We start from the raw sequence: 27,001 nt of genomic DNA on the forward strand, positions 1-27,001 counted from the left end.
TCAGCCCCAAGACAGGAATGGAAATGGCCTTGGTCCCCCATTTATTTCGTGGTCCTGGGCCCTACCCAGCAGGGGCCTGTGGGGCCCTCTCCAACTCCCGCTTCCTGTCCCCTTATCAAGGACCAAAGGTGAGCCGAACGGCCTCCTTACCGTCTGGGCTGTCCCCGGGCCTCCACAGGGCGTTGGAGGGTTGTGGAGTGCGCGCGGGCTCGCGGGTGCCCAAGGCTGTGGGCGTTCCTGAAGAGTGCGTGCGCAGCCGCACACGCACGTGTAGAGATGCAAGCCTCTGGACGGCTGTGTGGTCGCAGGTGCTTTTGAGGACTGCTGCCTGGCCTACCACGGCCCAGCAAGACGGTCCATGCTCCGGTATGCCCAGAGTTACCATCGCCAGGACGTGAGCGGGAGCTGCAACCTGCCTGCGGTGATGTGAGTGGGACCATGGGGGAGGGGGTGGGGACTCCCGCGCAGCGTCGCTCCCCACTTACACCCCCATCCCTGCAGATTCTTCTTCCCCCAGAAAAACAAGATGGTGTGTGGGAAGCCAGGGGCCAGGTGGGTGCAGATTGGGATGAAGATCCTAGATGCTCGAAAGAAGACTCAGTTAAAGCCCCACCACGGCACCCGGAGAAACTTCCCGGGTGGGTGAGACCCCAGCCCAGCATCTAAGGGGCCGACCCTCCCTGCTGTGGGTTCCTGAGCTTCTCAACCCCCAAAGGAGGGGATGGCAGGCCAGCATCTGACAGCTGCCTGCACCCCAAGAAGAGTCAGTGGCTTGTGAGTGGGAGGCTTGAGTGAACGTGCAGCTCTTTCAGTCAAGACACTTTGAATTGCTAGAGATGGAAAATTCAAGCAAATGGGAAACTCATTGGCTCAAATAACCACCCAATGGGCGGCATCAGGCTGGGCTGGATCCACGTAATCCGAAGGTATTGGTGGAGCTCTTATCTATTTCTCTTGCCTTCTCTCTGACAGTCCCTCATTCTGGGGTGAGGAAGTTGAGCCCCGGAACCTCCACGCTACCATTGTCGAAGTTTAGTGGTCCCACCAGAAACAGCAAGAGGAAAACCTCTCTCCTGACAACAGCTAAGCCAGGTCAGGACTCTTGAGCACGTGACCATTCCTCCCCTCATCACTGCTGAGGAATGAGGGCTCCTGATCAGCCCAGACTGGGTCAGGGGACTCACCTCCAGGACCACGGAGGGCTGGCTCTGTGGTCAGCCCCACAGATACACACAGGAGGGTCCTAGGGGGCTGTTCATTATTACCCTGCTCCGGCACAGGGAGCTTCGGCAAGTGCTGAAATGAAACGCCAAGTGTGTGGACCGAAAACTTCAGGGCCCCTGACTCCACTCCAGCCCCCCTCCCCTGCCGATCCGCCCCATCCCTCCTACAGGACCATGAGCCCGCACTTCTCTAGGATCAGCCAGCAAGAGATAGGCTGGACCTCTGTATGCCACAGTTATCACCCTGCAGCCTCGTGTGCCCCAGCCCCTCTGTGCTTCAGGGTAAATCTCAATCCCCGCACCTGAGGCTGCATCAGTTCCCTCCCTGTCACCCCTGCTACCTCCTGCTCCTCAGATAGCTGGAACAAGGGAGCTCTGTTATTTCAAGACCCGTGCCTGCTCCAGGCAGGCACCAGAGTCACACCGGCCTGGGCAACAATTCTTGGAAAGAACCATCACTATAGTTGCCTACCTGTAGGGACACACCTGCGTGTGTCCCTCTGGGTCTTTGCAAAGCTTCAGTTCTCTCCCAGGATGTGCTTCTCTGTAACTTTTAAATAAACCATTGGTGGGACGTCACTCCTGTCTCTGTCACCTTTCATTGTGGGGTGCGAGTCCCCAGCCTGTGTTGAAACCCACGTGATCCCCTCCCACCCCAGGATCTGTGCTCTCAGTGTGGGGTGCTGAGCACTGGGGCCTGGGGCGCTGAGCACTGGGGCCTGGGGCCAGGGTGTAGACTCAAAGGAACTTCCAGGCCCTACTACACTGTGTGGGTATGCAGAGCAGATGCCATAAACTCTCTGAGCCTCGGTTTCCCCGCTGTAACACAGAGCTGATAACACTGCCTGCCTCATACAAGTCTGTGGGGACTAAATACACTGCCGTTTGTGATATACAGCACACGCACAAGCTATGTGTTAACACAGTGAGTATCCCATCCACTGAGCTCAGCCATCAAATTCAATAGATCCAGCCCAACCTGGAGTCAGGCAGGATGGAGCCAGCACACTGGCATGGCTGCCCAACTTTGAATCTGGTTCTTCTACCTGTAATCTGGTGTCACCTCGGCCAAGTCACTTAACCTCTCTGAGCCTCAGTTTTCCTATCTGTAAAATGGGGATGAGAATAACAGTATCTATTCCATGGGGCCATAGTGATGATGTAATAAGGAAGAATTTTTTTTTTTTTTTGCGGTACGCGGGCCTCTCACTATTGTGGCCTCTCCCGTTGCGGAACACAGGCTCCGGACGCGCAGGCTCAGAGGCCATGGCTTACAGGCCCAGCTGCGCCGCGGCATGTGGGATCTTCCTGGACTGGGGCACGAACCCGTGTCCCCTGCATCGGCAGGCAGACTCTCAACCACTGCGCCACCAAGGAAGCCCAGGAAGAACTTTTTATATTCTATTACAAGTTAATCACTAAAGGGATGTTGCCTATAAGCTTAAATTATACATAATGGCCCACCTTGGGCCAGGAACCCTGCTTCTCAGGTAATGAGCACCCAGCTAAAATACCTTTGTTTAGCTCACAGGAAACATCCAGGCCAGGCCCACCTGTGAATGTCTGCAGAAAGAAATGAACACATCCCCTCCAGAAGCTGACCAGAACAAGGAAATTGGTTTGACATTACTCCCTCCCCTTTTAGTATAAAAGAAGCCTGAATTCTAACTCAGGCAAGATGGTTCTTTGGGGCACGGGTCCACCACCTTCTCGGTTTGCTGGCTTTCCGAATAAAGTCGCTATTCCTTGTCCCAACAACTCGTCTCTCGATTTACTGGCCTGTCATGTGGCGAGTAGTATGAGCTTGGACTCAGTCACAAGGACTGAATGGGTCAGTAATTGTACAATACTTAGAATGGTGCCTGGTACATAGTATGGGGTCAGGAATCATGAGCCATTATTATCAGTAATGGTGAACCCACAAGGGATCCAATGGTTGCCACTTGCAGCCTGGCTTTGTGCCAAACTCCCAGGTCTGACGTTGGCAGAACCTATCTGCACCCTGGGATGGTGTCCCCCACCCCCAGGTGCAGGATGGTCTTCACCCACCTCTCCCGTACACACTTCCTCTTCAGAACCCTAGGCAGAAGTGCATCCTTTCCAAAGCTGTTGCCCTCCTGGGGCCTCCTGCTACCCCGCCACTTGAGCCTTGCCCGGCCCTGCCAAGGGCAGCGTCTACTTACTGCCAGAACTCGCCAAGGGACAGACTTAACCCAAAATAGCTTTATTGTTGTCTCTGCTCCCGATAGAAAAGCATCCTCAGAACCCTAGCCCAGCTCCCCGTGGGAATGAACATGGCTGCATGTCAGCAACTCTGGCTGGGGCCCCGTGGGCCCTTCTGCTGGGAGGGACGAGCCCTAGGCCCACCCTAGCCACCCGTTCCCATGTCCCACCAACCCCCAGGGCTGAGCCCCCGTGCAGTGCAGAAGTTTAAGCCTGAGACTGACCAGATACAGTGAAACCCAGGCCCTCCTTGACCCTGGCTGTTGAAGTGGAGGGGGCACGCCACAGCAGCTGCCAGCTGTCTCCAGGAAACACCGAATGGTGGGGTCCCTCGGATAGAGGCTGGGCTCGCTTGAGGTCATAGGATAGCATTTCGCTCTTCCTGAGTTTTGGGGTTCCACCTGCTCGGCCACTGCCGCCGGGGATTGATCCCTCCCAGCTCTAGTATTTCCTGCCTCTGGAGAGGAGGACCGCATAGGGACCCTGGGGCCCATCAACGCCAGGGCTTGTCAAGGGTCACCTGGGGGCGGGGTGGGGGGGGGGGGCAGGGGTGTAGCAAACAGAGTGACATCCTGTGGAAGGAGGGGGGGGCGGTGCCCAGGTGGTGAGTCTGGGAAGCGGGCTGCAGGAGGGGCCTGGGGCCAGGTGTGAGGCGTGGGTGCCTCTGGACTACAGCAGCTGCAGCTGCACCTTTAGCCGCAAGGCCCGGCCTACCGGCCACCCCTCAGGCGGGGTGCCCCAGGCCCCAGCCACGCTCACCACCTCCAGCTGGTAGGTTCCAGGCCCCGGCCTCCGACGCCCCAGCTGCAGGGAGCTGAGGCCGCGGAGGTGATGCATGCGGAAGAAACCTTGCTCGTTGCCACGGGCAATGATGTAGCGGACGCGGCCCCCCAGACCCTCCAGCGCCGGCCGCAGCTCTAGGATGTGCTTGGCCCGGCCCAGGCGGGAGAGGTTCAGGCCCAAGGTCAGCGGAGCCTCCGAATCAAGGCTGGCCAGGCTCGCCTGGGGAGAAAGACCAGGTGGATGATGGCAGGGGCTGGGAGAAATCAGAATGCGGTGGGTAGGGGGCCAAGAGGAGAATTTTAGGCAATCTTTAAAATGGAAGAAAACACGGACCACTCCCTGCCCTTGACTCCTGTCTCCCTCCCCACCCACAAGGCCAACGGTCAGCTTGGGCTATAGTAGAGGATGGAGGTGGAGGCTGGTTCCCAGGTGGAAAGGAAACCTTTTCACAGGTTGACTCCAGACCCCTTGTTTCAACTGAGGGGCCTTAGTTCGATCCCTGCCAGCCTGGTGGAGGAAATGGAGAATTTTCCCTCACATACCCAGACTGGGAGGCAGTCAGATGGCATCTGGCCCCAAAGCACCCAAGGTCACTCAAAGGCGGTCTGGGGTGGCTGGAATTATGACCAAGGGCCTTGCAGCACGAGCCAGCCCCAGACACAGTGAGAGAAACACAAGACCCTGCTGGGCCATACAGAGGAGCTGCCCGGTAGCTATCCGGTTCCTGGAGGCTGGCTGCACTTCCTGCATCTGGGCTCTCTGAGAGCCCCCCTGTGTGCAGATGACAAACCCCTCTTTATCTGAGCTCCTCAGAATGCTTCCTGGTCCTGGCAGCCGGACAGGGCCCTGAATAAGCCAGCAAACCTCAAAGGCAGGCTGACGGGGGCTGGGTGACACATCCAATCCCACAGGAGGTTATCTGTGCTTTCTTCTCCTTTGCTCTGGGCAGAGCTGTTTGTTCTGCCTAATTTACATGCTGATGGAGTGTTTTGCTGTTGCAGGAAAGTGAAAACTATTCTTGTTTCCCAGCCCTTCACCAGGACTGTTGCTCAGACATGTGCTCTTACTGACACCTGCTGGCAATAAGTGGGTATTGCAGGCAAAGCCACAGGACCCTGCCTGCCTCTGCCCAGATCTGCTTGTGTCCATGCCAGGAGCCCTGACAACCTCTCCACTCACTCTGAGTAGCAAGGGCTGGTGACACAGTGGCAAACCTGACAGACACTGGGCCCTATCCCTGTGATGCTTACAAAAATAACAATGGGAATAATGTGTACACACACTCTTTTTCCCAGAAAGGGGAAACAACTAGAAAGAAAAGGAAAGCGAAGGAACATTCATATTTAGATAATCTAATATTGAGAGCCCCTCAGACCCAGCATTCCTGTCCCACTTCTGCCTTCATTTTTTCCCCATAGCATTTATCATGTATCATACTTATCACGTGTTACAAAATATGATGTGCTTTACATATTTCTTGTCTGTCTCTCGATTAGAATATCAGTCCTATGGGGAAAGGGACTTTTTTTTTATTATGTGTTTTATGTGTTGTTCACTGTTGCTCCATTTTTTTGGTTGTTCGCTATGAGTCCAGCACACAGTAGGTGTTCAGTAAAATCTATGGAGTGAAGGAGTTTGGTTCCAGATGTGGGTAATGGCTTCTGTGCTCAGTGATTTTTTTTTTTTTTTTGAAATAACAGAAAGTAATGACCTCAGAAGGTGGTGGCTGCAGAGGGGCCCGGGATGACTGCCATCCTGCTCTGCCAGTTTTTAGTTCTGTAACTTGGGCATGTGACCTAACTTCTCTGAGCGTCAGTTTTCCCGTCTGTAAAATGAGGATGATAGTGGTACCTACACCTCCCAGGGCTGTCGTAAACATTGAGAGGTTGTGAATGAATGCAGAATGCTTGGAGCACCACGTGTATCCAGCAGGTGCTTAATAAATGGTTAGCTTTCAGATTCTTTGGGGCATAGTGGCAAGACCAGCCATCAGTGGCCTCAAGGACTTTTCAGCTGAAGGACAAGCAAGCTGAATTTGTGACAAAACTGCCCTCCCTGCACAACCTGGTGGGGTCAGGGTCATAGCTGGAGTAGCCCCAGGGGACAGAGGGCCTAAACCACAGGCCTGCTCTGCTGTTCTTGAGAGCACGGCGGGTGGGGTGGGGGAGAGACAAGGAGGGCTCAGGAGGCTTGAGCATAGCTCCAGGAGCATTGTGGGTGCAGGAAAGAGGTGCAGAGGGTCTGAAGGAAGGGGATGATGGAATCGGTTAAGCTAGCTGCTCTGAGCGCTGTTGGTGCTAAATCCAGAGGGGCTCTGAGGGAGGGCTGTGCCAGCCAGGAGGTGACAGGTGACAAGTTCCAGGGTGCAGGCAGGGTTGGGGGGCCCAAGGCATTTTTCTTGCATTGAAGCTCCATGGAAGGGATCCACGGGAGGCATCACACGCAGGGCGTGTGTGGGAGGTGCCTGACTTCTCATCTGGAGCAAGGTGGGGTGCTTGGGGGCCTGTGTCCCCCAGAGAGCCCCCAAGGGGAATCCTCAGGCTGAGGAACTACAGAAAGGCACCATGATTTAGGGGACAAGCTGTGACATGGAGCCTGGTCCTCTTACCCCTGGCCGGTTCCCTGGCTGTCCCTGCCACTCACTGTGCCCCATGCCCAGTGCATTCCCCATGGCACCTGATAGTCCCCATGGGGGCTGCGCCGTGGCCGGTCACGAGGGGGCTGGCTGTTGATCTTGCATTCGTAGCAGGCTTCGGATGAGAGCAGCTCCTCCTCGTCTGGGGCATCCTGAGGTCCAGGGCTGAAGCCCAGGCCAGAGACACAGTGCCTGGGCCAGGACAGGGGTGGGCAAGTGTTCAGGGGCAGGCTGATGGGACCTCCCTTACCACCCTCCCACCCCCTACACTCCATTTGGAGCCACTCTGCCCATGGAGGCAACTATGAGTGTACCAAGGTGCCAGTGCGGATTTGCATGTGCCTACACGTGTATGTGTGCATCCCTTGGCTTTCCCGGGTGTAGGTGTGAAACTGCATGCATGCAGGGGTGTAGGATATACCTGAGTGTACCCAGGGGCATATGCGTGTATGAGCCTGTGTGCACCCTGGATGCTGACATGCACTTGCACGCATGTGCACATTGGCATGTATGAATGAGGGTGCCCGGGCATGTTGGCACAGGTGTGAGCCTCACACACACTCACGTGTATTACAGGGAGGCGTGCATCCTGCACTAAGCACATACAGGACAATTACTCCACGTGGGGTGTGAGCTTGTGTGTGCACAGGTACAGGTGCCACTTGGCCTCTGCACCCATTTCTCTTTTTTGTTTTTTGTTTTTGTTTGTTTTTGTTTTGGCCACGTGGCGTGTGTAGCATGTGGGATCTTAGTTCCCCGACCAGGATCAAACCCACGCCCCCTGCAGTGGGAGCAGAGTCTCAACCACTGGACCACTGGGGAAGTCCCCTGCACCCATTTCTCCATGCACACGTATGTACGTGAACGTGTGCACAGGCCCATGTGTGTGTGGGTGTGTGCACTCCCAGGGTTCGGGTGCCAGTGTCCACCCGGCTCAAGCCCCTCACCCTTGCCCAGCCCGAAAGTAGCCTCGGGGGCAGCCGCACAGGAAGCCGCCGGGGGTGTTGGCACAGCTGTAGCTACAGGGGCCACCCCGCACCGCACACTCATCCACGTCCTGGCAGCCCCCGAGGGCCTGGTTGAAGTCAAAGCCGGAGGGGCAGACGCAGCGGAAGCCGCCCAGCATGTTGTGGCAGGAGGCGCTGCCGCAGGCCGCGGGTGACAGGACACACTCGTTCTTGTCTGTGGAGGGGGAGGGGGAGGACAGGGGGAGGGGCAGGGGACAGCCTTTGCCTCTCCAGATCCCTCCACATGCATCCCTCCCGTGCCCACATGGCAACTCTGGTTTCTCCTTCAGAGCCCAAGGCCAACGTCTAAACCTCCATCAAGCTCCCGGTGAGCCTCTGGACTAGGTCTGCTGTCCCCTACACTCCTTCATCTGCCCCCCACCCCCACCCCCACCCCCATCCTGTAATTCTCCTTTAAAGCATTTCTCAAAACTTCCCAGGAATGTGAAACGGTGGCACGGTCTAGAACAAGGTTCCCCACCTCAGCACTATTCTCATTAGGGGCCGTTTCATTCTCTGTGATGGCGGCCGTCCTGCACACTGCAGGGTGTTGAGCAGCATCCCTGGTGTCCACCCACTAAATTCCAGGAGCACCCAGTGCCCAGTTGTGACCATCAAAAATATCTCCAAGAGGGCTTCCCTGGTGGCACAGTGGTTGAGAGTCCGCCTGCCGATGCAGGGGACGCGGGTTCGTGCCCCGGTCCAGGAAGATACCACATGCCGCGGAGCGGCTGGGCCTGTGAGCCATGGCCGCTGAGCCTGCGCGTCCGGAGCCTGTGCTCCGCAACGGGAGAGGCCACAACAGTGAGAGGCCCGCGTACCACAAAAAAAAAAAATCTCCAAGACACTTCAAAACGGTGCCCAGTTGAGAACCACTGGCCTAATTAATCCCTGTCTCCCCTGAAAGACTGGACAATGGGAGGGCAGGGATGGAGTCTGGTCTCAGCTCACTTCTGTAACCGTGGGTCCTGGGCAAACTGTCGCCGAAGGAATGAATGAGTAACTAATGTGGAGCAGGCTGAGAAAGAGGGATTGGCAGCAGAGGCAATGGTCTGTGGGGTCCCCAGGGGACAAATGCCAAGGAACAGAGGAAAAGACAGAGAACTTAGCTGAGGACCCACCAGGAGGGGCAGGAGGACGAGCTGGAGAGAAGGCAGTGCCGAGGCAGTGGGAGGGAGGGGAAAGCCGAGTCACAGAGGCCGTGGGTGGAGAGTCCAGGAGGGGCAGGCAGTGGTGCCCAGAGCAAAGGAAGTGGAAGGTGAAATCTGGGGACAGGTGATGGAGAGGATGCAGGAGAGTGGTCCCTACATGGGTACAGAGTGAAGGCCAGACTGCAGAGGAGGAACAAAGAGAGGTGGTGAGGACGAGGCTGTCATTGGGAGGCCCCAGAGCAGCAAAGAGAAGGGTGCAGTGGGCAAGGTTGGAGGGAAGGCAGAAGGCTAGTCCCCCAAACCAAGGGCGTCTGCAACAGCTAGGACAAAAGATGCAGCATGCACGCACCCATTTCCGTTGCCACATCCATGGCAGACGTCACTAATCAATCCCAGCACCCCTTTCCCAGTGATCACAGATACCATCTCAGAATCTTTCTCCACTGAGCCCTCCAGACCATCACTCCCTAAGAAACGGCCATCACTCCCTAAGAAACAGCCTTTGCCAGGCTGACTCTGCAGACCCTTGACTCCCCAGCCCGCCCAGCAGCAGGGAACTAACTACCTTCCAGACCAGCCCATTGGACCTTGAGGTACTTGTGCTTATCACAACATCCTGCCATGGGGGTGGTTCCCAGTCGCCCGCTTTGGATAGATTCTGGTCGGGGGTCGGCTTCCTCCCAGCCCCCACCACTCACCCACACACTGGCCCCACTGGGAGTGTGGGGTGAAGCCCTGGGGGCAGCCACAGCGGTAACCCCCCAGCTCATTCTGGCAGCCATGCTGGCAGCGATGAGGCCCGTCACATTCATCCACATCTGTGAGATGCCGAGAGGAGAGAAGGCTTGCCAGGCAGCCCTCAGGACCACCCCCAGGGCCTAGACCCCACCCAAAGCTCGGTTCTACCTTTGCAGCCATGGCCTGAGCTGTCCAGTGTGAAGCCTTGATAGCACTCACAGCTGAAGCTGCCTGGGGCATTGTGGCAGTGTCCACGGGTGCCACATGGGCCGGGCTGGGCCAAGCACTCGTTATTGTCTGCAGAGGACATAGAATGGGCAGGGCCACCTGCTGGTTAGGAGGTTCATGTCAGGCACCACGATACCAGGCCTACCACCTGATCAACTGTTCCAGGCAAATCTTTTACACACACACACATCTATATATATATACATATACACACATATTGTTTGGCTGCACCATGCAGCTTGTGGGATCTTAGTTCCCAGACCAGGGATCGAACACACAGCCCCGGCATTGGAAGTGCGGAGTCTCAACCACTGGACAGCCAGGGAAGTCCCCCAGGCAAATCTTAACCTCTCTGGGCCTCAGTTTTCCTCTCTGTGAAAGGAGATCCATAACAGTTCCCACTTCACAGAACTGTCACAAACACTTGAGATCATGCACATATAGGACTTTGAATCTCATCTCTACCACCTCAGTGCTGTGTGATGTAGGGCAACCGACTTACCCTCTCTGTGCCTCAGTTTTGTCAGCTGTAGTATGGAGATGATAATATCTACCTCATTGTGTTTTGTGAGAATTAAATTAACCTAATCACATGAAGCACTGGGACAGTGCTCAACCTAAGAGTAAAAGATTAACAAAACCCCTTTTCCTTCTCTGTGGGAAAACGACCTGGGGTAACTGTTGCACTCTGTCCTCATGGGAACCTGACAATTGTGGGATGTCAGCCAGAGTTATGGATTGAATGTGTGTGTCCCCCCCCCCGCCCCACCCCCAATGCCACCACTGCCAAATTCCCACGTTGAAACCCTAACCCCCAGAGTGACAGTATTAGGAGGCGAGACCTCTGGGAGGTGATTAGGGTTAGAAGAGGTCATGAGGGTGGGGCCCTAATGATGGGATTGGTGCCCTTATAAGAAGAGACACCAAAGAGCTTTACTCTTGTTCTCTCCCTGCCACATGAGGACACAGGAGGAAGGTGGCCGTATGCAAGCCAGGAAAAGGCCCTCATCAGAACCTGACCCTGTTAGCATGTTAATCTTGGACTTAGAGCCTCCACACTGTGAGCAATGTCTGTTTTTTAAGCCACCCAGTCTATGATATTTTGTCATGGCAGCCCGAGCTAAGACAGGCCTGGTTATCAGGCAACATTATTGCTATGGTGGTCATGGCCCATGGTGTTAAATTGCATTGGGATTGGGGTCATGGAGAATGAACCATACATTTCTAGGGGGAACCCTAATTTAGGCTTCCTTGACTATGGAGATTTTTTTTTTTAAGTTTTAAAAATTTATTGTATTGAAGTATAGTTGATTTACAATGTTGTGTTAGTTTCTGGTGTACAGCAAAGTGACTCAGTTATACATAAATATATTCTTTTCCATTATGGTTTATTGAGTGATATTGAATATATCGATACTTCATGTGCTATACAGTAGGACCTTGTTGTTTATCCATTCTCTATATAATAGTTTGTATCTGCTAGTCCCAAACTCCCACTCCATCCCTCCCCTCCCCCTTGGCAACCACAGGTCTGTTCTCTATGTCTGTGAGTTCGTTTCTGTTTTGTAAATAAGTTCATTTGTGTTTTATTTTAGAGTCCACGTATAAGTGATATCATATGGTATTTGTCTTTGTCTGACTTACTTCACTTAGTATGATAATCTCTTGGTCCATCCATGTTGCTGCAAATGGCATTATTTCATACTTTTTTATGGCTGAGTAGTATTCCACTGTATATATACACACCACATCTTCTTTATTTTTTTATTTTATTTTATTTTTTGTGGTATGCGGGCCTCTCACTGTTGTGGCCTCTCCCATTGCGGAGCACAGGCTCCGGACGTGCAGGCTCAGCGGCCATGGCTCATGGGCCCAGCCGCTCCGCGGCACGTGGGATCCTCCCAGACCGGGGCACGAACCCGTGTCCCCTGCATCGGCAGGCGGACTCTCAACCACTGCGCCACCAGGGAAGCCCTGAATATGGAGATTCTTGACACCAGGCACATCCCTGTGGGAATGTGGAATCTCTCTTGGGTACAAGAGGCATTGGGACATGGGGCTTCTAAGCCTCTGTGTGCACACACATACAGATGCACACACACAAATGCCATAGTAAGTGTGCTCACCTTAGGAAGGAGGGAAAATAACTTGACTGTACAGAAAAAGGAGAAATGCCAGTCATTTTGTGGCTAGGAATGGTCACTCCTCCCACAGATATGCACATGGCTCACTCCTTCACCTCCTTCAAATCTTTCCCCTTTCAGTGAGGCTTGCCATTATTCCTGCAGCCCACCTAGCAATTCCACTTCTGGGTGTATTTATCCAAAGAAAATGAAAACACTAACTTGAAAAGATATCTGCACCCCTATGTTCACTGCAGCATTATTCAGAATAGTCAAGACCTGGGAACAATCTAAGTATCCAAACATGGATAAATAAAGAAAATGTGTTATATACGTACAATGGAATATTATTCAGCTATAAAAAAAGAAGGCGATCCTGCCATTTGTGATAACATGGTTGGACCTTGTGGGTATTTTGCTAAGATGAAATCAGTCAGATAGAGAAAGACAAATGCTGTGTGATCCCACTTATATGTGGAATCTAAAAACAAAACAAGAAAGCCAAGTTCACAGATAACAGAGAACAGACTTGTGGTTGCCAGAGGAGGGTTTGGGGGGTGATTGAAAGGGGTTAAGGTGGTCAAAGGTACAAACTTTCAGTTATAAAATAAATAAGTCATGGGATGTAATGTACAGCATGGTGACTGTGGTTAATAATACTGCATTGAGGGCTTCCCTGCTGGCGCAGTGGCTAAGAATCTGCCTGCCAATGCAGGGGACACTGGGTTCGAGCCCTGGTCTGGGAAGATCCCACATGCCACGGAGCAACTAAGCCCGTGCGCCACAACTACTGAGACTGAGCTCTAGAGCCCAGAAGCCACAACTACTGAGCCCGCATGCCACAACTACTAAAGCCGGCGCACCTAGAGCCCGTGCTCCGCAACAAGAGAAGCCACCACAGTGAGAAGCCCGCACACCACAACTAGAGAAATCCTGTGCACAGCAATGAAGACCCAACGCAGCCAAAAATAAAATAAAAAAAAAAAAAATACAGCATTGAATGAGATAATGCCATTTGCAGCAACATGGATGGACCTAGAGGTTATTATACTAAGCAAAGTAAGTCAGAGAATGACAGATATTATATGATATCACTTATATGTGGAATCTAAAAATATGATACAAATGAACTTATTTACAAAACAGAAATAGACTCACAGACTTAGAAAACTAATTTATGGTTACCAAAGGGGAAAGGTGAGGGGGAGGGATGAATTAGGAGTTTGGGATTAACATATACACACACAAAAATAGATAATCAACGAAGACCTACTGTAGAGCACAGGGAACTCCACTCAATATTCTGTAATAACCTATATGGGAAAAGAATCTGAAAAAGAATAAATATGTGTATATGTATAACTGATTCACTTTGCTGTACACCTGAAACTAACACAACACTGTAAATCAACTATACCCCAATATAAAATAAAAATTAAATTAAAAAATCTGTTAAGGAAAAAAAAATAATACTGTACTGTACGTTTGAAAGTTGCTAAGAGAGTATATATTAAGAGTTCTCATCACAAGAAAAAAATTTTGTAACTATGTGATGATGGATGTTAACTAGACTTACTGTGGTGATCACTTTGCAATATACATAAATATCGAGTCATTATGTTGTACACCTAAAACTAATATAATGTTACATGTCAATTATATCTCACTTAAAAAATAGAATTATATTGCAGCCCTCCTGATTGCCTTCCCCTGCTTTCTACTTTTTCTTTCTTTCATGTCCCACATCACCTTCTGACAGCCTACAGTGGTAATTTGTTATGTCTGTTTCTAGTCATTCCCTGGCAGAAGGGATGGTTCATGAGGCAGCGAGCTTGACCTTTGTGTTCAGTTGCTGTGCCCTCAGGGTCTAGAACAGGAGGAGGCAAACTGCTTCCGTAAAGGGCCAGGTAGGAAATATTTTTTACTCTGTTGCAACTACTTGGCTCTGCTGTTGTAGCAACTGCAGCCACAGACAATACATAAATGAATGGGCATGGCTGTGTGCCAATAAAACTTTACTGACAAAAGCAAGCAGGGGGTCGGGCTTGACCTGGGGGCTTAAGTCTGCTGAGCTCTGGTCTAGAGCACTGCCTGGTACACAGGTGTTCAGTAGGTGTTGGCTGAGTGGATTCATGGGAGCCTGAACGAAGCCACCCGTGTCTAGGTTCAGCCCTTGGGGGAGGTCTGGTTCTCCCAGGTCACAAGACACTAAGAAGTGACAGTTGGATTGCGTGAGCCGCTTGGCTTTTGGGGGCACCCTGGGGAGGCCCTCTGCCGAGAGACTCGGCAGGTCAAGGGCGAGGGTAGGTGTCCTGGGCCAAGGTCAGAGAGACTCCTGAGGGTGGCCTCCCAGGTCCCTAGGGCAAGGAAGGAGACTGAGGTCCCAGGTGCCACCAGGACGTAAGCAGCGACAGAGCACGGGCTTTGTTCTAATCACCCCCGTGTCCCCGATGTCTGGCACACACTGTGCATTTGCCACTTATTTGATGAAGGCTGGGGCCAAGCACCAGCCGTGACGGCCGAGGGGACTCACCGAAGCAGGCCTGGTGGCGCTGGGTGAAGCCAGGGGGACAGCGGCAGGTGAAGGCACCGATGGTGTTGACGCAGAAGAACTGGCAGTTGTGCTGCCTGGAGGAGCACTCGTCCACGTCTGCAGCACAGAGGGTCCCAGCGGGCTCAGGGCAGGGCCCGCCGGGACTGGGGGCTTCCCAGGGGAGACACCCTGGAGACGGCCCCCGACCCCATGCAGATGCCCCTCGGGGGGAAAGGGACAGAGCCCCACGGCACGTGGGTGGGGAGAGAGGGACGTCACCTCTGCAGATCCTGCCTTTCTCCTCCAGCAGGTAGCCTCGGGGGCAGGCGCACAGGAAGCTGCCCTCGGTGTTTTTGCAGAGGAAGGGACATGGCGTGGGGACCTGGCTGCACTCGTCCACATCTAGAGGGGACGCAGCACTCAGGAGGGTCAGTCAGACATTCCTGGGGGCTCAGGGGCTGGGGTCCCCACCCCCACCCTGCTGAGGCCTCCTTCCCGGACCCCAGCTATTCAGAATCTGTGGGCTTACACAAGGAACTGGGGTTTTTGTTTGTTTGTTTGTTTTTCTGTAAAAAGCCAGAGAGTAAATATATTTGGCTTGGCGGACCAGGCAGTCTGAATCCCAGCTACTCAACCCTGCCTCTGCAGCAGGAAAACAGCCACAGCGGGTAAGGAAACAAATAGGCGTGGCCGTGTGCCAATAAAACTTTATTAACAAAAATAAGTGGAGGGCTGGACTCGGCCCTTGGGCAGGAATTTGCCGACCCTGACTTAGATCAACACCTGCTACACAACGTGACTGAAAAACTTAGGATGCACCAGATAACAGGAGGAAAGTGGTCCATGTGGGATGGGGGTGGAGGGAAGAAACAAGGATGCTTTGCTTCTGGTCTCAGTTTTCTCACGGGGGTGTGTGCCAGGCGCTGCATGGAGAGGCTCAGGGGGTGGGGCAGGGGGCTCACCCACGCAGGCTGCGGCAGTGGTGTCAGGCGCATACCCAGCCTGGCAGTGGCAGCGGAAGGAGCCAAGGCTATTGATGCACTCGCCATGGGGGCACAGGTGAGCGAGCACGCGGCACTCATCCACGTCTGAGGACAAGCAGGGCTCGGCTGGGGCCGTTCCCCCTGGGTCACCAGGGCATGCCGCCTCCCTTGGGCCCACCAGCCCTCTCCCGGGACGCAAGGCCAGCCTCTGCTTCCCCTCCCGGCACCCCAGAGCTGGCGGCCTGGCCCCTGTGAACCCCACCCTGAGGCGAATGAAACTCCTTCCGCTGGACGCTGAGAATCCCCGTGGTGGGGACACACCCACACCACAGCCTCATCAGCGACACCTCCTCAGGGCACCCCATCCACATACATGGAAGCAGAGATGAACACACAAGCATTGCACACCGGTCACGCGCTAATGAGCCCGCACACACAGAACAAAGCACACACGCACACACGCTGGCTCACACACCTGCTCCCCCATCCCACCCAAGTTCACGCACACGTACAGAGCGACGAACAGGCTCTGGTTCACGCTGGTCCACACACCTGCCAGCACAGAGATGCACACACTGGCTCACGTACTCTAACACCGGCTGGAGCAGACACACAACCGTGAACAGATCGCCACCCACCTTGGCCGTCGGCGGTGTAGCCCGAGCCGTGGGGACACAGCTTCTTGTGGGCGGCAGTGCTGGGCAGGGGACAGAGCTCGCAGTGGGGGCCCCAGCCGCGGCCACCCCCGCAACAGCACTCGGCCCTGGTGACCGCCTTGCCGCCACTGGACTGAGCCTGGCACGTGGCCTGCAGCACCTCAGAGAAGCAGGGCCCTTGCCGGGTGTCTGGAGAGAACGGGTGGGGATGGTGGGTGGGAGGAATGAGCTGTCTGGGTGCCCCTTCCCCGTGGCGTCCAGCTGCGGGGTGGAGAGTGTGCTCGGGGTCAGGGGAGAGTAAAAAGCGGGAAGAGTGGCAAGGACTGTGGGGACAGAGGGACACACAAGTCTCCAGGAGAGACGGTACCACTGGGTCGCCCTCCAGGTTTAGCCCTTAGGAAGTGGTGAACCTGGGGAGGGCCGGTTCCTGGGTGTGATGATGGACAGGGCAGGGGGGAGATGCTCTAATCTTCCAGGGGGTTTGACTGAAGGGACAAAGGGAAGCTGGGGGCGTGCGGTGGACACGTGTGTCTGGATTGGCTCAGTGACCGCATCGGTGGCCCTGGCCCCATCCCCGCCTTGGGGAGCTCCCAGGTGGCGGTGCCACATGCTGGGTGGCTATGTCCCCCGTACCTGGGTCTGGTCACACTCACCGTGGCACTCAGTGAAGCCAGGGCTGGGCTGGAAGCCCTTGTCACAATCACAGCGGAAGCTGCCTGCGGTGTTGACGCAGCGGCCATTGGCACAGAGGCTGGGCTGGGCATGGCATTCATCGTCATCTGAGGCGGGAGGGATGCGGCAGGCCGTGGGGGAGGCCATGGTGGTGTGGAGGCTGGCCTCCACCTCCAGGGTCAATGTCTGCCTACCCACACCCTCTGGCTTTGAACTCTCCCATCCATCGGGGGCAGGGAGACCCTGCATGCCTGAAGCCCTCCTGTACCTGTGCAGCCCTCCCCAGAGCCCAGCTGGGGCCGCATGCCCGGGGGGCAGATGCAGGTGAAGGTGCCGATGAGGTTCTTGCACATCATGCCCCGGGTGTGGCAGTCCTGCTTGCTGTCTGCACACTCGTCCACATCTGCGGGCAACCCCAGACCAATGGCGCTGAAGACCAGACACACCATGGACCAGCTCCAGGATGTGAGGACCTGGACCCCACCCCCCGGTGGCCTCGGTGGGCCAGTGAGGTCCTTGAAGCACTGCCAGGCGCCCGTTCCTCCCCCGACCGTCCCAGACCTCCTGGGAAGCCAAGGGGGGGTGGCCACAACTGCCCCAAACACCTGCATCCCCTGCCTACATCAGGGTCTGTGAATCTGTCTGGCCTTCACTGTGGTCCCTGGAACACTGACTCTGAAATGGCCCTTGAGGGACCAAGTCACAGGCCAGGGTTTCTACCCTCGACACTGTGGACATTTGGGACTAGAAAATTCTTTGTGGTGGGAGCCTCTTCTGCACACTGTAGGATATTGAATAGCACCCCTGGCCACTCGATGCCTGTAGCACCCACCCACCCACCTACCCAACTGTGACAATACAAAATGTCTCCAGACATTGCTACATGTCCCTGGGTTGGGGCACAATCGCTGCCCCCACTGTGCTAGCCCACTCAGAGCATGTCCAGCCACAACTGGAGAGGCCTCCAAAGCCACACTCACTGTTCTGTTAGACTGGGGAGCCAAGGAGATGCTAGCACCCCCTTTCATAACTATAAAAGCAGAACCACTACTCACAAAAGAGCACCCATTGCACCATCACTTGCCTCAGCTCTCCCCTCACTTTATCACTTATTGCTCATTCCCACCCTTGGAGGCAGAGGTCTTATTTCTTCATTTTCGCTCGGGACTGAGGCAGGACCCTATCCATAGCCCGCCTGCCCATACGGGTCATACCTCGGCACATGGCCCCATCCTCTCGCAGGGCATAGCCAGACGGGCAGGTGCACACATAGGAGCCCTCAGTGTTGTGGCAGCGGAAGGCGCAGAGCAGGGGATTCAGGGAGCACTCGTCAATGTCTGGGGAGGTCAGTGGAGGTGCCGGCTGGGTGGGGTCTGCCTGCAGGACCCCCTGTCCCTCCTTCAGGCCAGCCCCCCTCACCCCTATGATAGAGCCCAGGTCTGGGCAGGCAGGGTCGTACCCTCACAGGTCATCATGGGACCAGGCTCAAAGCCATCAGCACAGGCACATTCGAAGCCTCCAATGATATTGGTGCAGGTGCCTTCCCCGCAGGGGTGTCCGACAGAGCACTCGTCTGTGTCTGGGGTGGGGGTAAGGGGGTGGTCAGAGCCTGCAGAGGGCTCCCACCCTTGACGTGATCCTGTCTGCCTCCTGCTGACTTCCTACAGAGTGGATAGGGCCAGATCTGCTGCACCTTTAGGCTGGACGGGGGCTTCCCTGGTGGCGCAGTGGTTCAGAGTCCGCCTGCCGATGCAGGGGACACCGGTTCATGCCCCGGTCCGGGAGGATCCCACATGCCGCGGAGCGGCTGGGCCCGTGAGCCATGGCCGCTGAGCCTGCGCGTCCGGAGCCTGTGCTCCGCAACGGGAGAGGCCACAACAGTGAGAGGCCCGCGTACCGCACAAAAAAATAAATAAATAAAATGCGTAATAGGCCGGACGCAGGGCAGGCATGCAGTTATGTGTTCAATGAATAAATGAATGAGTAAATAAGTGAGTGAATGAATGAGTGAAGAGCAAGTAAATGAATGAAAAGTGGGCGAATGCGTGAATGAATAAGTAAATGAATAAATGAATGAGTGAATAAACAGCAAGAAGCATGAGTGGGTGGGGGAAAGTGACAGTGGCTGAGCTGCAGGGTGCCGCCTTGGGTGGTGCCTGCCCTCCCTGGCTCCTTCCTTCCCTGGTAAGCAGGCTGGGGCGGGCTGGTCACTACAGTGAGAGTACCGCACAAAAAAATAAATAAATAAAATGCGTAATAGGCCGGACGCAGGGCAGGCATGCAGTTATGTGTTCAATGAATAAATGAATGAGTAAATAAGTGAGTGAATGAATGAGTGAAGAGCAAGTAAATGAATGAAAAGTGGGCGAATGCGTGAATGAATAAGTAAATGAATAAATGAATGAGTGAATAAACAGCAAGAAGCATGAGTGGGTGGGGGAAAGTGACAGTGGCTGAGCTGCAGGGTGCCGCCTTGGGTGGTGCCTGCCCTCCCTGGCTCCTTCCTTCCCTGGTAAGCAGGCTGGGGCGGGCTGGTCACTCACCCACGCAGCTGACACCTGTGAAGTCCAGGCTGTAGCCAAAAGGACACTCGCAGCGGAAAGAGCCATCAGTGTTGACACAAAGGCCGTTAGCACAGACGCCAGGGTTCTCCACACACTCGTTCACGTCTGCAGGTAGCGGAGGTTGCAGGCACGGCATCTGTCATGCCCTGGCCACACTCAGGGTCTCTTCCTTCCCTCCAGGGGGGTGGAGTCCAGGGCTACCCATGGGTCGAGGAGGGAGCCTGAGACTTGGGAACCAGGGTAGAGCCCAGACAGGGCTGGGAGGGAAAGGAGAAGACTGCGGTGGCCCAGGGGGGCTCTTAGCACGTGGGCGAGGGGCTCACCTTCCCGAGAATCATCCAGGCCTGGGACTGCCCCGTGGCCAAAAGGGCACAGCTCCTGAAAGGTGGCTGGACACCGAGAGGGGAAGGGAGGTGAGGGTCTGGGGCCACGTGCAGCCCCCAGGATGCCCCTGTGTGTAGGGAAGGCTGAAGGAGAGCAGCTTTCCTGGAGAGGCAAAGTGACTCATTCCAGAGAGCCAGAGGACCCAGATTTCAGACTCCAAATCCTCATTACTGACTCCCAGTCCTTAGCCCTGGACCACCACCGGCCTGAGATGTCCTTACAGATAGGCTGGGGTTTGGTTCACCACTGGCACCCATAACAACAAATACTTGTTGAGTTGCCCTGCCCTCTGCCTTGTTGCCCTAACCTGGGAGAGAAGAGGCCAGCTCAGCCTGGGTGAGGCTAGCCCACACTGGACAAGGCTCCTGGAGATCCATACAAGAAACTGCAGCCCCCTTTTTGGGTGACCCAGCTCTTCCTCACCCCACCTCCCACCTCTTCCCTAACCTGTGTGCTCCCTGGCCCCAGACTCACCAAAGCAACGGTGCCCGTTGTCAGACAGGACAAAGCCAGGCGAACAGAGGCACTGGAAGCTCCCGGGGCTGTTGGTACAGGTGCCAAAGAGGCACAGGTTGGGCTCTTCCAAGCATTCGTTGATGTCTGGAGGGGCAGGGACATGAGGTGGGTGGGGTGCAGCAGGCCCTCCACTGGGGTGGGTGGCCTCGGCTGCTGGGAGGGGCAGATGGAGTGGGGGGCCCAGCCAGGGAGGGTCCAGGGACTGACGCAGGGTGGGGTCCCCAGGGCTCAGGATTAGCTGGAGCACCAGGTGGGCAGTGTGTGTGTGGGGGGTCTTTCCTAGAAGGTGTCTCCAGGGTAGGGGTCATGGTCTGGAAAAGTTCATCTTTAGAGAGTAAATTTACACAGAGCCAACTAAGACTACATAAAATTAGCCTACAGTGGAGGAAGCTAGCTTGCACTGTACTAGGCTAGCCCATCTGCTAAGGCCAGGTTGGCCCACATTAGCCCAGGCTAGCCCAAGGCTAGTCCAAGTGGATGAGTGGACCAGAGGTGTTCAGGCCAGACTGGTCCTTGACCACCACTCATCAAGCGAGAAGTTCCATGTTTGGTGCAGTGAGACCCACACCCATGCCCATTTTATAGGATTCACGAGGAAGCCTGGGGGCCCCAGAGAGAGAGAGCCCTGAGCCAAGAGAGCATCCTAATAACAATAACAGTATATGGAGCCGTATTGGGCGCTGTGCTAACTGCATCTCTTCACTCACCACCACCCCAGCTGGCATTCCCATTTTACAGATGGGGAAAGAACAGAGGCCCGGAGGTACCTCCCTGGCCCCAGAGCTGGGAGTGAGGCCAGACACTCACCGACACAGTGGTCACTCTGAACCTGGAAGCCAGGGGGACAGATGCAGCGGAAGGAGCCCTCAAGGTTCTGGCAAGTGCCTGGCAGGCAGGTTCCCGCGAGGCTGAGACACTCGTTGGCGTCTGGGGAGAGGAGGAGGAGGGGTCCCAGCAACAGCTGGTGGCAGGGGCTAGCCTGGGGCTAGAACCGGCACCTATGGCCACTGCATGATGGCCAAGGCCCCCAGACAAGCCTTTCTGGATCCAGAGGAAGGGCTGATACTCAGGAAAACAGGGACATCTGGAGAAGAATATTCTCGGTCTTGATGGGGGTTATAGGTGGAGCCAGGGGAAGGGGAAGCAAAGTTCCTAATCTCAAGCCACTTATACACCCCTTTCATGGTTTCCATGGCATCCATTCAACACCTCTATTATACCATATTTCATAAAACTTAGAGCTTCAAGACAGCCTCACCCTAAACCACAAACCCTGTGAAAACATGGGTGTGATGTGCTGGTTTTATACCTTAAAATAAATGCATGCTTATGAAATGGAACCATGCTCACTCGGAAGTACCAACTGCAGGTAAACTTGGAGTAGGGGCTGGCTGAGATGGCTTCCAGCACCATGGTGAGACTCACCTATGCAGTTTTTCCCGTCACTTGTGAGCTCAAAGCCATCCTGGCAGAGGCAGTGGAAGGAGCCTGCTGTGTTGAGGCACTGGCCAAATCGGCACACCTGCCCCACGATGGTGGTGCATTCATCCATGTCTGCAGATGGAAGATGGGCCAGTGGGGTCATCCACATAGCCTATGGCTCTGAGCCTCCCTTGCTCTTCTGTTCACAAAGTTGAGTTGATGGCAATGACTTCAACTTACTGAGCACTTATATACCAGCTGTATATTAACCCTCCAACTATCCTATAAAGCAGACACCAATATTCTCGAATATGAGCATTTTAAGGGTATGAATTTGCCTGTACATACTACCTTAGCTGCATCCCACAAATTCTGTTGTGTTTTCGTTTTCATTTAATTCAAAATGTTTTCTAATTTTCTTTATGATTTGTTCCTTTTTCTATGGATTCTTTGGGAGTATATTATTTAACTTCCAAACAGTTGGGGATTTTCTGGCTATCTTTCTGTGACTGATTTCTAGTTTAATTCACTTACATTCCAAGGACCTATCTTGTGTAACCTCAATTTTAAAAATTTTGTTGTTTATCTTATGGCCCAGAATATGGTCTTTCCTGGTGAAGGTCCATGGGCACCTGAGAAGAATGTATGTTCTGGAATGTTCTATAACTATCACTCAGGTCTAGGTGGTTCACGTGATTGTTCAAGTGTTCTATGTTCTTACTGATCTTCTATTTGTTCCCTCTATTACTGAGGAAGGAGCATTAAAGCCTCTAACTGTAATTATGAATTTGTCTATTTCATTTTCAGTTCTATCAATGTTTACTTCATGTGTTTTGAAGCTCTATTGCTAGCTGCATATGCATTTATGATTGCTATGTCTTCTCAGAGAAATGACCCCTTAATCAATATATATTGACTCTCTTTATTTCTGGTAATCTTCCTTGTTCAGAAGTCAATTTGGGGGCTTCCCTGGTGGTGCAGTGGTTGAGAATCCGCCTGCCAATGAAGGGGGCACGGGTTCGAGCCCTGGTCTGGGAAGATCCCACATGCCACGGAACAACTAAGCCTGTGCGCCACAACTAATGAGCCTGCGCTCTAGAGCCTGCGAGCCACAACTGCTGACCCCACACGCCACAACTACTGAAGCCTACGCGCCAAGAGCCCATGCTCCGCGACAAGAGAAGCCACCGCAATGAGAAGCCCACGCACCGCAATGAAGAGTAGCCCCCGCTCGCTGCAACTAAAATAAAAGCCCGCAAGCAGCAACAAAGACCCAACACAGCCATAAATAAATAAACAAATAAATAAATTTATAAAAAAAAAAAGTCAATTTGGTCTGATATTAAGATAGGTAGGCACTACTATTAATCTTTTTACAGAGAAGGAAACTGAAGCACAGAGAGGTAAATGACTTGCCTAGGGTCACACAGCTGGCAGATGGCAAAGCTGGGATTTGAACTCACACCACCTGACCTTGGAATCCACTTTCAACCACAGCACTCAACTGCCAGCATCACACCACCCACGTCTTGTCTTCACTGTTCACCTCTCTGTACTGTCCATTTCCTTCTTATCAACCTGAGTGTAAGCTCTAGTGAGGGACCCTTGGTACTTGACAATCGAAGGGGTTTGGAGAACTTTACGGTTAACTAGTTTTCAATCCCCTGAGGTTGTTTTCCTGAAGGCATCCCTGGGGCGAGATCCTTTATTTCAGAGGGGTACCCTCAAGCCAAGGACCCACTTTTCAGTGGGGGTGCACTGAGGCTTGCCCACCAGCCTGGACAGCTCACCCACGCAATGTCCGTTGTGTGTCGCCACAAAGCCAGGGAAGCAGAGGCAGCTGTAGGAGCCGACGACATTCTTGCAGGTCCCATTTCCGCATGGCTGCTGGTCACACTCGTCGACGTCTGCCAGAGCAAAGCCCCTGATCCCCGCCCAGCTGACCCAGGGCATCGGGCAGCTTGGGCAGTGAGGACCTGGCTGGACCCAGCCCCCCTCTCCTGCACTTCACCCTGCTCAGATGGATGGGAAGTGATGGCTGGGAAATATCCCTATTTATCACTTCCATTCTACAGATGGGAAAACTGAGGTGCAGGGAGGTGAATAAGTCATTTACCCAAGGTCTTAGGTGCCAGGGCTCACAGCTGTGAGTCTGTGTATCAGGATGGGCAGAAGCACCATCCCCACCCCAGGGGAGGTGTAGACCCATGGCCCCTCGCCCTTGGCAGCCTGGCCTAAGAGGAAGGAGCAGAGGGGGCTCTCACCCATGCACAGGGTCTGGTCTGCTGAAGCCCGGAAGCCACGGTGACACAGGCACATGTAGCTATCAGCTGTGTCCACGCAGTCGCCATGGCTACAGACGTTTGGGATCTCCCGACACTCATTCCGTCCTGAGGGAGGGCAGGGAGTGTGGTGCCCCCAGAGTCCCCACCCCACCGTGTGTTGCGAGCCATCACACGTGGCAGTGGGAGAGCCCGACCGCCTACCCATTCTAGCTGCTGTCCCAGGGGAAATGCTTCACCTCCCATTTCACCCTCACAACTCCCCTGTTAACAGATGCTCTCAGCACCCCACCCCAAAGTACAGCCAAGGAGCCAATTCCCGGGCAGTCCAGAGCTTATAACTCCACGCTTCCACTGCAGTGGGGCACGGGTTCGATCCCTAGTCAGGGAACTAAGATCCTGCAAGCTGTGTGGCACAGCCAAGGAACAAAGCCCGGACAGAGCCGTGCCCTACCCAAGTCACAGCGGGAGGCAGAGTCTGGCTTTGTCCTACCCCCTACTCCCTCACCTCCCTACTGGGGTCCCCACTTACCCACACAGGCACCCCCTGGCGACAGCTTGTACCCTCGGGCGCACTTGCAGCGGTAGCTGCCAGGGATGTTGATGCAGTTGGCATTCTGCTGGCAGGGGCTCTCCCCGCTGGCACACTCGTCCACATCTGGGGAGTACAGCCAGCGGGGTGGGGTTGAAAGAGATGCTTCCCTGCAGAATCAAACCCTAAACCCAGCCCTCCCCGCCCACTTCAGAGCAGGTGGTCCCTCCAGAAGCAGCCAGAACCACATTGAGTGGGGTGATGTGGGATGGAGCCCCTCAGAAAGGCTTTAGCCCCATACACAGAGGGGGAAACTGAGGCTCACGGGGTTTAAAAGACTTGCCCAGAGAGCACAGGCTGGGAGGGGGGACCAGCATCCCACCCGGGGCTGGGGAGGCAGGGGGGTGGCACCTTCGCAGACCAGCAGCACCCCATTGTAGCTGAAGCCTGTGGGGCACTCGCAGCGGAAGCTCCCAATCTGGTTGATGCAGACGCCATTGGCACAGATGGCAGGGATCTCCCCACACTCGTCGATGTCTGGGGAGGGCGCCAGCTGTCAGGAGCAGCTCAGCCCCCGGCAACGTCTGGGGACCCTGACCTAAGAGATCATGCAGTCTAGGAGAAGATGTGTCCCCCAGCCAGCACACACTTGAAAAATTCTGCAGTGGCCAAACTATATCTGCTCACATCGGAAAGAAATCAGGATGTGGGAGAGAAGGCAGGGGGAGAGAGCCTCTTTCTCAACAAAAATACACATTTGCTGTGACCCAGCAAGCCTGCTTTGTGGGGCCTCCGGGAACAAAGAAGCCCCGTGTGTGAGCAGGAAGCTGCACGGGAGGACCTGTGGTGACGTTTGGCGAGAAACTGGAAACATCACCGGAAGAATGGATGACAAAATGTGGTCCCTCCCTACAAGGGAATATGATTCATCCTGAAAAAGGGGTGAAACACTGACACTCACTACAACGTGGACGAACCTTGAAAACATGATGCTCAGTGAGAAAAGCCAGTCCCCAAAGGACAAATACCGTACGATTCCATTTATATGAAACGTCCAGAACAGGCAAATTCAAAGAGATGGAGAGTGGAATAGCGGTTGCCAGGGGCTGGGGGAAGGCAGAACAGGGAATGACTGTTCATGGGGACAGGGTTTCTTTTTGTGTGATGAAATGTTCAAACTTAAATTGAAGTGATGGGGCACAACTCTGTGGATATACGAAAACCCACTGAATTGTGCACTTTTGATGGGTGAAGTGAATTATATCTCAATAAAGCTGTTGGTTATATAAAAGAACCTGGAATCCGCCTATGTGTCCATCCATGGGGGACTGACTTATGACCTGGGATGTGTCCACGTATGGAATACTACAAAGTAGGGCAAAGAGGGAGGCAGTGCTGCGTGTAGTAACCTGGCTGGTTCTTCACGACTCTTTGCTGGGTGAGAAAAATAAGTTGCAGACAAGACATAAGAAAGCACAGAATTTATGTCCAACTCCCCAGAAAACAATGCTATACATTTTCAAAGGCGGATCTCTATGTGTGTTTAAATGCATGAAGAAAGAACTAGAAAGAAATACTCCAGGCGTAAAGCATGAATTATAAATCAATAAATCTATTGTTTATATAAAAGAACCTGGAATCGGCCTGTATCCATCCATGGGAGACTGAGTTATGACCTTGGGAGAGTATGAAGGAGACTTAGATTTGAGGGGGTGACTGGAGGGGGAGTTGCTCTTATCTGCTCTGTTCCAATTGTTGAAAATAACGAGAATACAACCGTGGAATGAAAACAACTGAAAATAGGTTCATCAATGAAACACCGCACAGCTGAAATTTGGCATTCAGGTATTAAATTGTACAAAACCTCATTTAACTTAAAAAGGGAGCGTTCTGCTCCACTGCAACACGGATGAACCTTGGGGGCATTATGCTGAGTGAAATAAGACAGCCACAAAAGGACAAATACTGTATGAATCTGTTTCTATGAGGTCAGATTTACAGACAGAGAGTAGAATGGGGGTTCCCAGGAGCTGGGGGAGGGGGATGGGAGTTAGTGTTTAACGGGGACAGAGTTGCAGTTTGGGAAGATGAAAAGTTCTGGAGATGGATGGTGGGGATGGTTGCACAACAGTGTGAATGTAATTAATGCCACTGAACTGGACACATAAAAATGGTTAAAATGGTAAATGTTATGTTATGTGTATTTTTACAGAATTTTAAAAAATGAATAACAATTTACTAAAAATACTCCCATTGCTTTTTTTAAAGAAGGGACAGGATTCCTGGCCTGGGGAGTTGGAAGAATGAGGGTGTGGGGTGGGGGAGGGTGGAAGGGAAAGGGCGGTT

The 27,001-nt window shown here is 53.8% G+C and overlaps 2 protein-coding genes across 2 annotated transcripts in view; one reads left to right on the forward strand and one right to left on the reverse strand.

Moving 5' to 3' along the window:
* CCL25 (C-C motif chemokine ligand 25) overlaps nucleotides 1–1,401 on the forward strand; it is a 3,072-nt gene extending 1,671 nt beyond the window's left edge. The window contains exons 2-5 of the mRNA XM_007460749.1: nucleotides 309–426; nucleotides 502–638; nucleotides 973–1,092; nucleotides 1,394–1,401. Of these exons, the coding sequence (XP_007460811.1) occupies nucleotides 309–426; nucleotides 502–638; nucleotides 973–1,092; nucleotides 1,394–1,401 (383 nt within the window). The remainder of the gene's footprint in view (nucleotides 1–308; nucleotides 427–501; nucleotides 639–972; nucleotides 1,093–1,393) is intronic.
* Nucleotides 1,402–4,115: 2,714 nt separating this feature from the next.
* FBN3 (fibrillin 3) overlaps nucleotides 4,116–27,001 on the reverse strand; it is an 89,869-nt gene continuing 66,983 nt past the window's right edge. The window contains exons 46-67 of the mRNA XM_007460750.1: nucleotides 25,067–25,192; nucleotides 24,656–24,781; nucleotides 24,106–24,231; nucleotides 23,632–23,748; nucleotides 21,845–21,973; nucleotides 21,227–21,346; nucleotides 20,378–20,503; nucleotides 19,843–19,908; nucleotides 19,499–19,624; nucleotides 18,415–18,534; nucleotides 18,170–18,292; nucleotides 17,224–17,358; nucleotides 16,937–17,062; nucleotides 16,266–16,472; nucleotides 15,607–15,732; nucleotides 14,924–15,046; nucleotides 14,645–14,761; nucleotides 9,929–10,057; nucleotides 9,721–9,840; nucleotides 7,812–8,046; nucleotides 6,906–7,056; nucleotides 4,116–4,448 (exon numbers count right to left, since the gene is read on the reverse strand). Coding sequence (XP_007460812.1) covers nucleotides 4,116–4,448; nucleotides 6,906–7,056; nucleotides 7,812–8,046; nucleotides 9,721–9,840; nucleotides 9,929–10,057; nucleotides 14,645–14,761; nucleotides 14,924–15,046; nucleotides 15,607–15,732; nucleotides 16,266–16,472; nucleotides 16,937–17,062; nucleotides 17,224–17,358; nucleotides 18,170–18,292; nucleotides 18,415–18,534; nucleotides 19,499–19,624; nucleotides 19,843–19,908; nucleotides 20,378–20,503; nucleotides 21,227–21,346; nucleotides 21,845–21,973; nucleotides 23,632–23,748; nucleotides 24,106–24,231; nucleotides 24,656–24,781; nucleotides 25,067–25,192 — 3,107 coding nt within the window. The remainder of the gene's footprint in view (nucleotides 4,449–6,905; nucleotides 7,057–7,811; nucleotides 8,047–9,720; nucleotides 9,841–9,928; nucleotides 10,058–14,644; nucleotides 14,762–14,923; nucleotides 15,047–15,606; nucleotides 15,733–16,265; nucleotides 16,473–16,936; nucleotides 17,063–17,223; nucleotides 17,359–18,169; nucleotides 18,293–18,414; nucleotides 18,535–19,498; nucleotides 19,625–19,842; nucleotides 19,909–20,377; nucleotides 20,504–21,226; nucleotides 21,347–21,844; nucleotides 21,974–23,631; nucleotides 23,749–24,105; nucleotides 24,232–24,655; nucleotides 24,782–25,066; nucleotides 25,193–27,001) is intronic.

This window comes from Lipotes vexillifer, unplaced genomic scaffold, assembly GCF_000442215.2.
Source record: "Lipotes vexillifer unplaced genomic scaffold, Lipotes_vexillifer_v1.1 scaffold1011, whole genome shotgun sequence".
Taxonomy (NCBI): Eukaryota; Metazoa; Chordata; class Mammalia; order Artiodactyla; family Lipotidae; genus Lipotes; species Lipotes vexillifer.